Below are 16954 nucleotides of genomic sequence, written 5' to 3' on the forward strand. Positions count from 1 at the left end.
TGTCTAGCTAGGAAGGATACTGTGTGATCTGTCCAGCTGGCAGAGAGAGCGGTCTACCAGATGAAGCAGCTCGACGGTGGAGGGTCCCCGGTGTCGGCAGGCGCATCCTCGTGGAACGTGGAGGAAGCTCAGGTGTTCTGGGCCAAAGGCGAGCAGAGCCTCGCCCTGGGCCTCCTGAGAGGGCTGATAGACACATTAGAGGAGCAGGTCAGACACACACACACACACACACACACACACACACACACACACACACACACACAGAGAGAGAGAGAGAGAGAGAGAGAGAGAGAGAGAGAGAGAGAGAGAGAGAGAGAGAGAGAGAGAGAGAGAGAGAGAGAGAGAGAGAGAGAGAGAGAGAGAGAGAGAGAGAGAGAGAGAGAGAGAGAGAGAGAGAGAGAGAGAGAGAGAGAGAGAGAGAGAGAGAGAGAGAGACCTAAAATTTGAAACATTGGGGCACTTAATTTTAAATGATATCTGTGGTATGGATGGTCTTACAGATGGACTTCAACCCTGCAGTCGGTCCCGTCTACTCCGAGTGTCTGCGTCTGTGTGGGAACTGGCTTGCTGAGACCTGCCTGGAGAGTCCTGGGGTCATCCTGGAAAAGTACCTGGAGAGGGTAGGCAGCGGTGGACTGGAAACCTGGTGACCTATCACAGAGCTGGTTACAGGACGATATGACACACAGACACAAGTTTCTACATGCACGGAGATTACCATTTGTCATGAGAGCTATGTAATCAAAAAACATTTATTCATGTCCTTTAACCTGCGCAGTGCCATCTGGTGTTAGGTCTTTGTTAAAATGTGTCATGTTGTATGCTGATTTTGGTGGGTGCCTTTCGGGTTTTAAAGTGATAAATACCGTTTTTAAACCTAGTTACCTGTTTATTTTATCACTAACCAATGGTCATTGTTTTCCTCATTGTTTCTACATTTGCATGCTGTAATATTCTAAGTTGAACTTTCTTTTAAGTGTTCATTTTTGTTAGCGTGGTTGTTACATGTTTCAAATAGTGGGCGGCTCGCTGTGTAATCACACTTCTCCCGCGACGTTCCCTTCAGGCGGTGGAGGTTTTCAAGGTGGAGGCGGGGGGGCGGGACCCCTGGCTGCAGAGCCAGAGGACCCAGGCCTTCCTGTCTCTGGCCCGCTTCTCCGACGCCCAGTACCAGAGCATCGACAACTACATGAGCTCCTCCGAGTTTGAGAACAAACAGGCCCTGCTGGAGAAGGCCAAGGCCGAGGTGGACCTGATGAGGGAGCGCAAAGTTTCTACCAACAGGTGGGCGTCCGGCAAAGCAGGACTTCAACGTATTCAAGTCGCCATACGCATTTCGCCCACCGACCCGATGGAAACTTTGTGTGTCCAAAAACGCAATTTGAGATCAAGAGGGGAAAATGGTGCAGTTCTAAGATTAAAGGACCTGCTGTAAATGTGAAAGGTGACATGTTTATCCGGGCTCCTACAATGTTTATTGCTAAAGTTGGGGTCCAGTAGTGACTTTATTTCCGGACGTCATTTCATGAAATCCTCCTTTTTGGCGACTCCAATGGGAATTTGTGAACTCTTACAGAGTTTAACAGCCTCCGGACTGTGTGCCCCGAGAATGCCACCTAGAATGTATGAACCCATTTTTATCTATATTGATATTTAAATATCTATATTGATACTGATATGTTTTTTTTTTTTTGTTTTTTTTTTCATTAAAAAATTCCATGTGTTTGGAAGCCTGTCATTATCAAGTCCACCGACAGAACCCTAAGTAAACAGCAGGTAGCCATCTTGGCATGTACCACAGACCTCACTGTGCTCTCATCGTCTCTCTCTCTCTTCCTCCTCCTCCTCCTCCTCCTCCCAGGTACACGATGAAGGTGCAGAGGGAGCTGGAGCTGGACGAGAAGGCTCTGTCCAACCTGCAGGCGGACCGCCAGCGCTTCCTGTGCAAGGCGGTGGACAACTACATCCACTGCCTGGCGGAGGGGGAGGAGCACGACACCTGGGTGTTCCGCCTGGCGTCGCTCTGGCTCGAGAACGCCGACGTCAAGGACGTCAACAGCATGATGAAGGTGGGTCAGAGACCAGACGCACGCGAAAGCCGTTTGTAATTATATCTAAACGGAACATACCCTCCCACCGATGTGCGTTAAGAGTCCGAGACGGCATTTCCGGTTGCATTTTTTTGTTTCAGGTTGGCGTTCGACGAATTCCGTCCCACAAGTTCTTGCCGCTCATGTACCAGCTGGCCGCCCGTATGGGAACCAAGATGGCTCCCGGCGTGGCTGAGGATGTGGGCTTCCACGACGTCCTCAATGATGTAATGTCTAATGACTCGAGTCTTAAGAGTTAGATATGGACACGTCACAATTCTGTGTTAAAATGACATGCAAAAACGAGTGGCTGTGACAACTTTTCCCTGGTTCTGCGGCCTCCATTGTTGATTATTGGTTATTTTATTGTTGATTTTTTTTAACCCCACAGCTGATCCTTCGCTCGTCTCTGGACCACCCGCACCACACCCTTTTCATAATCTTGGCGCTGGTGAACGCCAATAAAGACGAGGACTTTTCCAGGTCCCGACTGTCCAAGAGCGCCCGGCAACAGCCTTCCCCACTGGACTTGGTATATATATATATTTTTTTTTTTAAATAAATAAAAACCCTCTTCTGTCTATAAACATTATTTATCTGTTATCGTACTCCTTTGGAGTACTTATTTGACTTATTTCCATACAATGTGTGCTGTGCAGGAACGGGCGGAGGTGGCCCGAAGGATCATCAGTGTGATCAAGAAGAAAAGGGGCGCGATGGTCCGGGGGATGGAGCAGCTGTGCGATGCCTACATCACCCTGGCCTACATGGACGCCAGCCGCCACAAGACCGAGAAGAGTAAGTTGTACTTTCAACCCGAGTGTCTGGTCAAAAATAGGGCAGCTTGGTGTCACCTTCATTTATACAGTTTCCTTCTGAATGATTAAAATCATCAGCGAAGCAAAATATTGATCTCGCTAGTTATCTACCTAATACGTGTGCTGTTGTATTGAACAGGTTATTAGATAGAAAGGTGTTTTCTTTATTCGGAAGGTTGTAATGTCTGAAAGTGTACCTTGGGCCTTTATCTGCCTAGTTATCTGCCATTCTTTGTCCTGAATTTCCCCTCTGGATTAATAAAGTGTGTCTCACGTCATCTTCTCTTCCGTAACAGAGGCCATTCCCATTCCTGCTGACCAGCCCATCATGACAATTAGAGACCTGAATAATGTCGCCATCCCCACAATGGAGATTAAGGTATTATTTTGTTTGTTTTTCCGGCATTCCTTGGTACCAACCAATGCGGTATTACATATTCCATTTCAGCATAGAAAATATTTTATTGGTCAAATATCTGCAATAAAACGTTGAAACCTTCCATCTTAAAACACCCAGTAGATGCATTTTTGACCCAGTAGGTCGTTATCGATGTCCATGCTGGATCGAGACAACATTACCAGACAGACAAAAAAAACAAAAATCTATCATAGCTATTGAGCTATGAACCTGTGTTGTTGTTAGGTAGAAAACAAATATATCTGTGGCAATAGGTGGATCCCTCTGGCAGCTATGATGACCTGGTGACCATCAGGTCCTTCAAGCCTCTCTACCACCTGGTCGGAGGGGTCAACCTGCCCAAGATCATCGACTGTGTGGGCTCTGACGGCCAGAGCCGGAGGCAGCTGGTCAAGGTGTGTGTGTGTGTGAGTGAGTGAGTGAGTGAGTGTGTGTGTGTGCGTGTGTGTGTGTGTGTGTGCGCGCGCGCGCGCGACGTTTGAGGGAGTAAATGCACACGTCTTCAATCAAATGGTGGAAGGCTTTGATGTGTTTGGGCGCACGCCTTCTTTCCCTGCGTGGTCATGCTCTTTTCAAATCGCCTTCCTTTGAAAGCAAATGTAAATAAGCGGTTCCGCAGCCGAATGGAGCCCCAGTTTGGACTTTTGTTATTCGCCGCGGGTTTGGTGATGATTAATCCTGTTGCCTCGCTGACGGATAAGAGGCTTGTTTGTCGAAATGCAAACATTCATTCAGCACTTTGTAAATGGGGACATTCTTCAGGAGACTTGTGCCTTGATAGCTTCAGTCACCTTTAAACTCTGGGTGGGAGCTTTTTTAAATTTTTTTTTTATTTTTAATTTTTTTATTTATTTTATTTTTCCGAGTGTTCAATCTGAATCAATTTTACTCATGGATTTTTAAAGATGGGCCCTTTTAATAATGTGGGGAATAAGAGGAACTTGATACTTTTTTTTCATTGTTCTTTATTTTATTTTTTCACCTTACTTAAAAGAACTGCACATCTCAACCTTTTTCCGAGAGACATGGTCATTAATATTAATTATAATAATATATTACATTTATAATACAGCTTTTTATATCTGGATATAATAATAATGTAATTCACAAATATTATGTATAAAGTGGAGAACCCAAACAATGCGTAGTTATTTCGGGCGCATGCTCGGTCTCGCTGCGGTGACCTTTGCCCCCTGTCTGTCCTCAGGGCCAGGACGACCTGCGTCAGGACGCTGTGATGCAGCAGGTTTTCAGCATGTGCTCCATGCTGCTGCAGCGCAATACGGAGACACGCAAGAGGAAGCTAAACATCCGACGATTCAAGGTGTTCTGTTCACCTCAGTTCCTCATCACTCTTTTTTTAATTACTATTTATTTATTATTATTATTTTTTTTATGTGTCAATAGGAAGCACTCTATGTGTATTTAGCATTATTCAATTTATCGTTCTCATTATCGGTCACTATAACTGGTTTTGCTGTCTCTCCTTGAGAACATCCCTCAGGAGTTACTTTTGTTTATTTCTAGACACTGATTTTTTTAATTTTTATTTCTTAATAATTTCTTGAAATGTATTAAAAAAAACACTTGAAGAATATTGAATATTTGAATAAGAAGGGCTATTAGTCGTGTCTCTGATGTCCCCGCTTCCCAGGTGGTTCCTTTTTCCCAGCGCAGCGGTGTGTTGGAGTGGTGTTCTGGCACCGTGCCCCTCGGAGAGTTCCTGATCGACTCCAGCAAAGGAGCCCACTGCCGCTTCCGACCCCAGGACTGGACCAGCCTGTTCTGCCGTCGCAAGATGATGGTCAGTGGAAGCACAGAAGCCCCCCCCCCCCGCGCACCGCGCAGTGTGGGGACGGGGATGACATTTATTCAGAACAGTTATGTAACTTATGTAACTGGTCAAAATGGAGAATCTCATCATCAATATCATGTTCTTGTTTGTATTGTCTGATCGAACGCCCATAATACAAAAGCCACACTGTACATTCACAAATTGAGTTTCCTGCATGGAGATGGAGATAATCGCTTTCTTCTTTGCTTTTACCCCTTTTTTAGTGTTGTTTTGTTGTTGTTGTTGTTGTTGTTGTCGGTTTATTTTCGCCAGGTACATTTCTATATACTCGGAATTTCTTCTGGTGAGGTTTGGTGTACTTCAGTACAGACCATAAGCAACAAAAAATAAAAAGCTTTATAGTACGAGGAGAAAAAAGAGGAGAATAAAAAATAAATAAAATAATAATAATATAACAACAAAATAGGATAAAAATAGAAAATTTAAATGAATGTCAAATATACGAATAGCCAGAAATACAAAACAGAAATAGTCTTAGAGAGATCTCTCTAAGAACATTAAAAACATAACAGTCTTCTGTGCACAGGAGTACCAGAAGCAGGGCTTCGATGGGAAGATGCAGGCCTACAGCGAGGTCTGCAGGAACTTCCGCCCGGTCTTCAGGTATTTCTGCATGGAGCGCTTCCTGGACCCTGCCGTGTGGATGGAGAAGCGTCTGGCCTACACCCGCAGCGTGGCCACCTCCTCCATAGGTACCCAACCCTACATCCACAGAGGACGGCTCGTCTTTGTAACAGGCAACCTAACAGCCAAGCCAAATTATCCAAGTCTGAATAACAGCGGCAGTGATTTCCTTACTACATCCGCAATAACTCCCGTTTTCAGGAGAGCGCTCAGTTAGAAAGAGCGACTTCCGAGATTCGACACGGTTCTTGGTTTTTTTCCAATGGAAAACAAACGTCACCCCTCGTGGAAACATGTTTTTTCGGAGACGGCGGTCGGGACTTCTCTCCGATCGAAATCAAATTTCGTTGTCCCTGGTGTTTGTGCGTCCTCAGTGGGCTACATCGTCGGCCTGGGCGACCGGCACATCCAGAACATTCTGATCGACGAACAGAGCGCCGAGCTGGTGCACATTGACTTGGGTAAGAACATTCAGAAGTTTAAACGGTGCATTTTGAACTAATTTAACCTGGAAACGCTGCGAATGAATGCTCTGTGCATATATGTGACAATCTCTCTTCATCTCAAGCTCTTATTTTCCGAATCGAAAATCCGGACGACGCAGGAGCACGTTTTCCCTGAACGGCAGCTTTAACACGTTCCTCCGTCCCACCTGCAGGCGTGGCCTTCGAGCAGGGGAAGATCCTCCCCACCCCGGAGACCGTTCCCTTCCGGTTGTCCAGAGACATCGTGGACGGTATGGGCATCACGGGAGTGGAGGGTGTTTTCAGAAGGTAAGGGTCAGGAGCTTTTATCTCGGGAAGTCATCTTAAATATGAGTAACCTGACATTTCTAAATCGTGTTCCTCTTCATTTTGATTATTTACCTGAGACCACATCTGGTTTCTCTTTGTCGTCCAGATGCTGCGAAAAGACCATGGAGGTGATGAGGAGCTCCCAGGAAGCTCTGCTCACTATAGTGGAGGTGTGGAGCGCTCACGCACCTCTCATCCCCATCGCGGCATCACCCCTTCCGCCTCGACGTGTACCGCTTTACCTCCGACCCCTATGTGCTGATTGAATGTGTTTGCACGCTAGGTGCTGCTGTACGACCCCCTGTTCGACTGGACCATGAACCCGCTGAAGGCCTTCTATCTGCAGCACGACGAGCAGCAGGAGCTGAACGCCACCCTCAACTCCACCCTGGGGGGTGCGGAGGACATGGACAACCCCCGCAAGGCCAGGTACAGGCAGGAAGGTCTTCATGGGTTCAACTGCATTCCTCGCTGCCTCTCCCAAGCGAGCCAAACTCATGGGCGTCATTCTTTGCCTCTTCCTTCCTCTCTTCTCCCTCCGTCAGCGACAGCCAGAGCTTCAACAAGGTGGCGGAGCGCGTCCTGCTGCGGCTGCAGGAGAAGCTGAAGGGCGTGGAGGAGGGCACGGTGCTCAGCGTAGGGGGCCAGGTCAACCTTCTCATCCAGCAGGCCATGGACCCCAACAACCTCAGCAGGCTGTTCCACGGGTGGCAGGCCTGGGTCTAGAGCCAACTCCACCTTATTTTTTTTTTGTTTGTTTTTTTTTGTTTTCCTCCTAGTCCTAATGAAACACGACCTGTGTTGCGACACTGGTTCAGGTTCATTCCAGGCTAAAGCGACGCTGCTTTTCTTGAATTCCATCTTCCTCCCCCCTCAGAACAACCTTTACATGCTGATATGCGGTCAAACAGGAACGTGGTCACACATGTGCGTCCTAATGGGTTGTTGGATCTGACTGAAGTGGCTGGTTTCAGGTTGTCACGCCTTGCCTCCATCTCATCTGATTTACTTTGGGTTTCAGTCGTTACATCTACGTTACGGTTACATCTACACACGGTCGAAGCCAAGATTTTCTCGCATTTAAATGTAAAAAAACGAAGGTACACACATTGAATTGCCTCGTCATAAAGAACAGAAAATCTCGGCGGATCAAGCTTTGTTTCGCTTTAAATGGAGCAAAACCGCAAAGATATCCGGGATAATAATACTGTTCTGAGCCACATAGATGTGATCCGGTCGAGTCTCATCTGCGTCGAAAAACCCACCACAACAACAGACTGCACTCTACGTTTTTATTGAACTCTTCTATAAATGCTGCTTTTTTTTCCCCCCCTGCTGTGATGCCAGAGCTGTGATCTGTTGTATATTTTTGATAGTTTCCACTTGTTGAGTTCCTGTTGTTGGATTAAAAAAAAAAAAAAGAAATCTGCCTGAATGCCCAAGCAACAAAGTTTTGCTTTTAATCTGACTTCTCTGTAGCACTCCCCTTCCTGTACTTTGAGTTTGACGTCATTCTGTAAATGTGTAAATTCACAGTAAATTCGTACGGATGTGTATTTGTCATTTCTTTGCGTGTGTCCTTCATTTCCATGTCTTTGAAAAGTGCTGTTGTACATACGTGCCAATGATATCATTAAAGCAAGGAAAGGATGTGCAAAATAATGAAGGGATTTTTCTATTTTAACCGTTTTACTAGCTTTGTTTCCCCCATTATCTTGACTTTTTCGTGGGGTCCGTCCACGGCTCAGGATTGTGCGGGCCCAGCATACAGTACGTTTCCACTGTGTGTTCAAGCCAACAGCAAGGGGAACTCTTTTCAGAGAAGCCACATCTCTTGGGGACGTTTGGGCTCACATCTCACCCTTTTGTCCGTGGTGTGTGCTCTCCACCAGCCCCGCCTCACGTCATCACGCGGGGTGTTAATCTTCAAACTGATGCTGAGTGTTGGGAGCGGCACGAAGACCCGGCCTGACACGCTCACTCTGGGTCATTCATCTGGTTCAAAAACGGAAATACTGCGAGTGAATAATTTTTTTTCATTTTATTGTGAGTGCATGCTTGGCAAGCAAGGCTTTTTATGATAAATGTTTGGTCATTAATTAGGAGTTGGACCACACCTCGGATGAATTTGTTTTTTTCTGCTTTATGCACCCATTTCTTTTCCAAAAGTGACATCAACAGAAGATGGCCACTAATCCAGTAAGTGTATTCTTGATTTTCTGTTCTGTTAATATAATTTTCTATCCTAAAAGCATGCGTCAGAAGGAATACGCAATTCATTAAAATAATGCAAACATAAGTTAGTCTCGGTGTGTGTTGAGATGAATGCTTTATATATTAAGAGTGCAAATGAAGGATCCCGACCCAATTCGATTCATGTGTTTACCTTTAAAAGTTGTATTTATATTCAAGTTGCTGTGGTTTGCCACAGTATCTGGACTCGGGTCCTTGCTTCATTGCCGGTGGATTCCAGGACAGCAGCAACCCCTCCGAGCCGGAGCCCCAGTACGTTCACTGTGTTGCCCCCAGTCCTGCTCCTCCGCCTCCCCCTGAGATGACTGACTCCATCCCTGACCGCAAAGGTACTCCAGCTACACTTTTGCTACACAGCTACCCATCACTGGTGACATTGTCTTCCCAAGTTCTCCAAAGCCTGAAGAGTTTTGTTCCATTCTGTTCTTAACTATGTTTTTTTTTAACTGTCCATCCTACCAGGCGTGAGACAGAGGTGTGTGAAACGCTCTGTGGTCACTGTTGTCTGTCTGCTTTTCCTGCTGCTGGTGGCCGGAGTCCTCCTGGGTTATTACTGTGAGCACAGTTCATTTATCTACTTGCAAATACAGCGGTGGTGTTGAAATACTAGCAACCATAAGCGGAAGTAAACTGAGCTTCTCAAAGTGTAAATCCATAAGAACAAAACACCAAAAAATGAAGCCACGGCTGTCATTCACTTCTTGCATGTGCCCGATATTTGCATTCTTACCGGGAAAGGCGGCGGACCCTGCCACCAACAATGGAAATGGTGCAACGCAAATATATTGTATAGCTGTTTCTTACAGTATAAAGCATCAATTCATAAAGTATCAAATCTGAGATGTTTTATTTAAACAAAATAATCTTATGGATTACCACTATCAAATTTGAAACCCCGTGTAATAGTATCGTCTTATTACAACAAATATAATTCATATGGAGTTGACGACAAACATCTTATGGATTATCCCTCATTACCTGTACCATGACAGCTACTCACAACTCTACACACACACACACACACACACACACACACACACACACACACACACACACAAACATACGCACTGATTTCACACACGACCCCCTGTTCATTTTCCCACCAGTGTCTTCTCCCTGTATCCACGGTGTGGGGTGCGGCGACGGTAGCTGCGTGTGGGAGTCCCAGTGGTGTGACGGAGTCAAAGACTGTCCCCGAGGCCAGGACGAGTCTTCCTGCTGTAAGAAAATCCCTTCATCTGAGGATGTAGGAAACAGTAAACCAACGTAAACAATTGATATATATATATACTGTATATATAAAAAACACTGGCTCTCCGTTTTCAGTGAGGCTGCATGGCTCCAGCTTCCTCCTCCAGTTGTATTCCCCGCAGAGTAAATCCTGGAGGAGCGTTTGCTCCCACGGCTGGACGGAGCAACAAGGACGAGCCAGCTGCCAGCTCATGGGATACAGCAGGTGGGATGTCCCCACAGCATGCCGTATGCTGTGTACTGTACAGTTACACTAGCATCCTGTGGTGCATTTTTAGCGGCAACCAAACTGAGCCCAACGGCACGACGACATCTTAATTTTGATATTTTATTTAATTGGTTGAATAATATCTGAATTATTTTTTCCTTCCACTTTGTGCTCCATACAGGCAGACACAACAAAGTCATTTCCCCCATTAACAGCTAAAGTTAATCATACCTTGTCAAACTTTATATGTATATTGTTCACACAACAAAGCAGATACTGTATGAAGTGTAAATGAGCCAATGTTTATATTTAATTCTAATTGTGTGTCACAGGAGCACGTACTTTAAGTCAGCCCATCAGAAGAGTGATGCTGATTCCGGGTTCTTTATGGTGAAACGTGGATGGAACCCCGAGGCCCCGGTGCTCACACAGCTGGTTCACAGGTCAGTGAAGCACACTGACCTGCATCAACGTTGTTGAAATAAAAACGTGCTTTTGAAAGCAAATCGTATTTTTTTTAACAATTCCTTTTATTTATTCTATTTCTCCCCCTCTGCAGAGACGCCTGCCCAAACAAAAGTGTGGTGACCTTGCGTTGCATCGGTATGGAATTCACCACTTCCCCAACCGCGTGCGTGTGTGCGTGCGTGCTCCTCTGGAATTAAATCTCATATATTTTGTAAATATATTTTTGCAAAGTGGGGAAAAAAACTGATTTTTTTTTTTTAATTATTATTTATTTATTTTTCACATTTTGACCTTGAACATACAGCAAGACCAATGTTCAACCACCATTCAAAGTCAGGGGGCTGCATCTAAACCTCCACCTAATCCTTCCTCAGACTGTGGGAGGAACGGGCGCTCCAGCAGCAGGATCGCCGGGGGCCGACCGGCGGCAGGAGGCTCCTGGCCCTGGCAGGTCAGCCTCCGGGTGGAGGGGGCCCACCGCTGTGGAGGCTCCATCATCGCCCCCTACTGGATCGTCACTGCAGCGCACTGTGTGGCTGGGTGAGGCTTTGGGGGGGGGGGTGGGCTTATTGTTTTCCATTCCTCACCATTTTTTCATCATCATTCCGTCGTTCTTCATTCCTCTTCTCGGAGGCGGGAAATCCTCAGGCTCATTAAGTAAAAACTCCGCGCCGGGATTCAGCGTCAACCCCAAAGGGCCAAGTAATGAGTCAAATCAGCTGTACCAGTGCACGGCTGGGTGTTTTTCTTTTTATTTTTATTTATTTTTTTTTAACTTTCTGAACCTGGAGTTTTTGTAAGAGTTCCCTTCTTACAATCTATAGATTCCAGATTGTAGGGATAAGTATATAACTGCGAATAAGTTACTTCCTTTTTGCCATTAATTGTGAAGTTTATTTACCCAAATAAAATGATGATGATGATGATGAAAATGATTTACTTAATGCAATGCATTAAAAACAATAGCAGACTTTATTTTATTTTTTTTACAATAATTGTGAATATTTATTTTTCATATCCCACGATGCATTGGGATGCATTAGAAATTACATGCGGTCCTGTGTAGAAAATTAAACAACAACAGTAAATACAGTCCGTAAAGCACAACGTGGCCCTCCTGGCCTCTGGGGTTAAATACCTCTGGTCTTACAGTTGATCAGAGTTTTAGATCCTAACATCCAGGCAGCTTCGGTTCATGTCATTTTCTACCTTCCACCGATCTCCATTTTCCCACCAGTAACTCCGACCCTGGGGACTGGGCGGTGTATGCTGGGATCCTGGGTCCCACGGGCACCCTGTTCAGCCCCGTGCTCCCTGTGAGCCGCATCGTGGAGCACCAGGCGTACAGCAGCCGGAGCCTGAGCAATGACATCGCCCTGATGAAGCTCTCCAAGCCCCTGGACCTGACGGGTGGGTGTTATTTAACCTTTTTCTTTTTTTCCCCGATATATTATTATTTCATTAATTATATATCATTATACGACAAGGTTTTTTTCCGTTGATGGATTTTATAAATAAGTCAATCGGAAGCATTTGAATTGCTCCATTCCTTTTCTCATGCTAAAAAGTCTATAATTATTATTATTATGATTGTATAATATTTGTTTTTGTTCAGGCCACTTTGTTTCCTTGACAACCCAACCAAAAAAAAAGCATGCAACAATTTCATGGATGTAATGGAGAAGCTTTTCCGATGATCACATCAAGCTCCTTTATTATTTATTTATTTTTTATTATTATTTTTTTTTTCAAGCCGCGAGTGACGTGAGACCCGTGTGTCTCCCAAATGTCGGACTGAACGTCTCTGCGGATCAGAAGTGTTGGATTTCAGGATTTGGGAGCACAGTGTACGAAGGTGAATTGAATTAACTATACGTTTATATGCGGTTTCCAAACTTGATTACTCACACTTCCTGCTATTAAACTGTGTTTTTGTCCCCGTAGACAAGACCTCCATGACAAAGCTCCATGTCACTGGAAGTCCCCAGCCCCATACAAAGACACACACTCACATGTTATTATTTTAAATAAGTAATAATTGTTTTGTATCTGCACATTTTTTTATTGAGTGACCCAATGTAAAAGTGAAAATTGTTTAAAAAAACAAAACAAACAAAAACAAAAAAAATCCCTTTAAATAACCTTCTTTTCTTCGTGTCTAGACTCACAGTCTCTGACAGAGATTAGGAACGGAATGCACAAATGGCATTTAGGAGTTTCAGCCGTATCTTATACTCACTGTCATGCACACACAGGCTGCAGTGTGTGTGTGTGTGTGTGTGTGTGTTGGTGGGTGATTTTGACAGTAACGATATATATTTTCCACACTTTTTTTCCAGGCTCCGGCTCTCTACACCTGATGGAGGCCGAGGTTTCCCTGATAGACAGCTCCATCTGTAACGGCTCAGCGCTCCACGATGGAAGGATCACACCGGACATGATCTGTGCCGCAGGGATGGAGGGAGGGGCGGACGCCTGCCAGGTAGAGGACACACCTGCTTGCTTTTCCCCAGTGGGTAGAAAACCCATTAAAGTCACTAAGCCGTCCCTTGTAACCATCCATCCCTCCGTCCAAAATGTCAGCAACCACACACGCGCACATTTTATTCATTTTATTCACATACTTATTACAGGGTTCTCACCACGTCCTTGATGTGCTTGAAGTGCTTGAATTTCATCCTTTAGAAATTTAAGGCCTGGAATACCTTGAGAATAGCCCCCTTTGTGCTTAAGAATTCCTTGAAAAATGCAAATCATTGAAAAGCCTGCGATGTTTCCCCTGGTTTTGTTATTCAACTCGTAACGTAATGACATTTTTCAAGAATGGCTTTTCTTTTTTTTTTTACTTAATAGATGATGCCAAGGAAGGGTAAATTTAATCCAGCACGGTTGAAATAGACAACTTATATTAGTAGATGACAATCAGATTAATAATAGATATAGTAATATAAATAATAGACTAAGGCTATATGATATTTTAATTAATAAAGATTGCATTGAAAATGTATTATATTTGTTTTTCTTGAAAATGAAAGAATGGAGCTTAAAAAAGTACTTGAATTAAATTTTGTAATGCCAGAATGCACCCTGCTATTATATGTTTTTATTTATCTAAAAAATTGACGTATTTTCCCACGGATTACACTACTCGGCTGGCCCAAATCTGGCCTCGGGGCCTTATGTTTGATACCACTGCTTTACACCCTTCATCATATAATATTAATTGTGGATACTGTATATACTGTACATGCACGCATTGTATATACTGTATATGCACACATTGTGTGTACACTGATCAGCCACAACATTAAAACCAAGACAGGTGAAGTTAATAACATTGCTCATTTCATTCCAATGCCACCTGTCAAGGGGTGTTGTATATCAGGCAGCAAGTGAACAGTCAGTTCTAGAAGTTGATGTGTTGGAAGCAGGAAAAATGGGCAAGCGTAAGGATCTGAGTGACTTTGACAAGGGCCAAATTGTGGTGGCTAAACGACTGGGTCAGAGCATCTGCAAAACAACAGCTCTTGTAGGTGTTCCCGGTATGCAGTGGTTAGTACCTACCAAAAGTGGTCCAAAGAAGGACAACCGGTGAACCGGCAACAGGGTCATGGGCGTCCAAGGCTCATCGATGCACGTGGCGAGTGAAGTCTGGCCCGTCTGGTCCGATCCCACAGAAGAGCTACTGTAGCACAAATTGCTGAAAAAGTTGGCGCTGCTATGATAGAAAGGTGCCAGCAATAGGCCCGTGAGTGTCAGAACTGGACCATGGAGAAAATGGAAGAAGGTGGCCTGGTCTGATGAATCCCATTTTTTTTCTACATCATGTGGATGGTCGGGGTTAGGGTCCGATCCGATCGAGCATCTGTGGGATGTGCTGGAACAACAAACTCGATCCACCTCACAACTTCCAGGACTTAAAGGATCTGCTGCTAACGTCTTGGTGCCAGACACCGCAGGACACCTTCAGAGGTCTTGTGGAGTCCATGCCTCCACGGGTCAGAGCTGTTTTGGCGGCACGAGGGGAGCTACACTATATTAGTGGTTATTAGTGGTGGTTTTAATGTTGTGGCTGATCAGTGTATATGTTTATGTATCCCAAAATTTCTATTCATAAAGCACAGCGGGGTTTTCAAAATGTAATAATGTATCATCATTTTTATATATTTTTGTCATATATATTTTATTTTACTTTGTAAGAGCCTTGTGTTTGACACCACTGTCCTAGAGTAAATTATATCGGACCGTTGTGTTTCAGCAACACACAGAGACTACTACATGATGTTTTTAGCCTTCAATGAACATAACTCTATAACTATACACTCCACTGAAGAAGTCCTCTACAATGACACTTAAGTGCTATATTGTTTTTTTTATTACACAAACTCAACTTTTTCTTCACAATTGAGCCATTTGTGGGGGTCATCATGGTCATTTACATATTTAAACAAAAGCCACACTATGTCCTGTCCTGTGACCTCTGGCCACGGTGCAGAATACAGAGTTTTAACGTTTAATTTCATGACTTCCGGCAAAAAATTCCATAGCGAGAATAGATCAGGACGTGTACGCCGGCAAAGTCGGTAATTATTCTGGCTGAGGAGCAGCTGACTCGCACACATTGATCCGGTGTGTCCGAATACCCACCACCGTTTAGAGGACATTTGCATTAATGCCCTCATACGCCGGGAAGGCTTTAATGCCGTTTTAAAATTCTCAAATATTTGATATGCGTCTCCTGATTCACCCTCATGATTCAAACATTTGATAGTGCTGTTTTAAGTCTACATAATCCCAGTGTATGCAGTCTTTAAAGGTTTCTCTAGGTGACCCCATAAAACACCTATATTTGTGTGTATCATGTTGTTTTCTTGGGATTTACTTCCAGGGAGACGGTGGCAGTCCCCTGGTTTCGCAGCAGGACGGTGTGTGGTGGCTGATCGGTGACGCCAGCTGGGGCGACCGCGGCGCCGGGAGGAACAGACCCTGCGTCTATGGCAACGTCAGCTACTTCCTGAGCTGGATCTACCACCAGATGCAGGTGAGAGGGTTTTGGTAGTTAAAAAAAAGAATGTAAAAAAAAAAAACGAGTAGTATTTGTGTAGTTTTGGTAGTGTTATCAAGGCCTCTTTAAAAATTCTAAAAATATATCCTTCACTGGAACAATTCCTTCGATGATCAGATGGGCGAGGTTAACGGTGATGTCATATTTTTGGTTTCGTCTTATCAGTGTTTGCCTAGTCTTGATCACCTAGTCTGTATGTGTGATAAGATCTGGGTGAAATGTCATATTCGTTCCAGACAGTTATCCGTAATGCAGATTCAGAAAGTACAGCTCCTTTAATGATTCATTTGAAACTCCTCGTTTTGTCACCCATGAAAAGTCCAAGCAATGGTCAGAATGTCTAACGGCATAAAAAGTAAATATGGATGCCTTCAGCGCAGTCACTGATTTAAGATTAAATGGGGCTACCTAATGATTAGTCAAGTTTGTTTATTTATTTATATTTTATCACATACACTAAAATGGTCATTTGAATGTCAGTCGTTTTGTCTGATTGTTTCTAGAAGTACCAAGACTAACGGGTTCCTAAAGAGAAGAACCAACAGTGAGGCCTCAGCGATGTCGGTGGATTTCTTTGTTTTGATTCTGTCACCATCTTAATTTATTTACTATGTTTATGGTTCACATTTTTGGTGTTGTCCTCCAGTTTCACCGAACTCTCTCTCTCTGTGTCTGTGTGTGTGTGTGTGTGTGTGTGTCAGAAACCTTATGGTCGAAAAATAAGGACCAGAAGTCAACACAAAATGTAAATTTTATCCCAGTTACACGCAAATGATGATTAAACTGGCACTGGAGTTTTATCTTTAATCAACCTTTGTTCTTTTATTTACAGTACAATTGCACTTTTGGCACAGAAATATACACAATATTTAGAACCCCAAAAAAAAAAATCAAGTGAACATTAAAATTTGACCTGAAATCAAAATTAAACGCTAACTTTCCACTTTGGCACACACAGTGACTCATCTCACACTGGAATCCTTCTCTGCTCATACAACCAAACAGGAAGCCAGTGTGTTTCTCTACGCTGCGGTGCAATCGGTCAAACCTGCTTTTTGTTTGTGTCATGGATGGGAAATAGGGAAATATACCAGTAGGGGGACATATACA

The 16954-nt window shown here is 44.2% G+C and overlaps 2 protein-coding genes across 2 annotated transcripts in view; both read left to right on the forward strand.

Moving 5' to 3' along the window:
• Positions 1-8143, forward strand: part of atm (ATM serine/threonine kinase) — a gene marked incomplete at its 5' end in the record, with an annotated part of 32298 nt that extends 24155 nt beyond the window's left edge. Inside the window, 17 exons of the mRNA XM_080006576.1 lie at positions 37-207; positions 501-620; positions 1067-1284; positions 1862-2069; positions 2192-2317; positions 2482-2622; positions 2750-2888; positions 3205-3287; positions 3581-3721; positions 4534-4650; positions 4981-5130; positions 5708-5873; positions 6180-6266; positions 6464-6578; positions 6706-6769; positions 6883-7028; positions 7145-8143. Of these exons, the coding sequence (XP_079862702.1) occupies positions 37-207; positions 501-620; positions 1067-1284; positions 1862-2069; positions 2192-2317; positions 2482-2622; positions 2750-2888; positions 3205-3287; positions 3581-3721; positions 4534-4650; positions 4981-5130; positions 5708-5873; positions 6180-6266; positions 6464-6578; positions 6706-6769; positions 6883-7028; positions 7145-7325 (2373 nt within the window). The 3' untranslated portion in view covers positions 7326-8143. The remainder of the gene's footprint in view (positions 1-36; positions 208-500; positions 621-1066; positions 1285-1861; positions 2070-2191; positions 2318-2481; positions 2623-2749; positions 2889-3204; positions 3288-3580; positions 3722-4533; positions 4651-4980; positions 5131-5707; positions 5874-6179; positions 6267-6463; positions 6579-6705; positions 6770-6882; positions 7029-7144) is intronic.
• A 640-nt stretch (positions 8144-8783) lies between these two features.
• Positions 8784-16463, forward strand: LOC307234716 (transmembrane protease serine 2-like; the record flags this gene model as incomplete). Its single annotated transcript, XM_080006577.1, has 12 exons — positions 8784-8798; positions 9031-9181; positions 9315-9407; positions 9959-10072; positions 10179-10308; positions 10644-10754; positions 10871-10914; positions 11154-11319; positions 12017-12189; positions 13119-13261; positions 15668-15820; positions 16348-16463. 12 exons carry the CDS (start codon positions 8784-8786, stop codon positions 16360-16362), a joined length of 1308 nt encoding a protein of 435 aa, XP_079862703.1. The 3' UTR covers positions 16363-16463.
• Positions 16464-16954: the final 491 nt, after the last annotated feature.

This window comes from Zeus faber (genome assembly GCF_960531495.2).
Source record: "Zeus faber genome assembly, chromosome: 9".
Taxonomy (NCBI): Eukaryota; Metazoa; Chordata; class Actinopteri; order Zeiformes; family Zeidae; genus Zeus; species Zeus faber.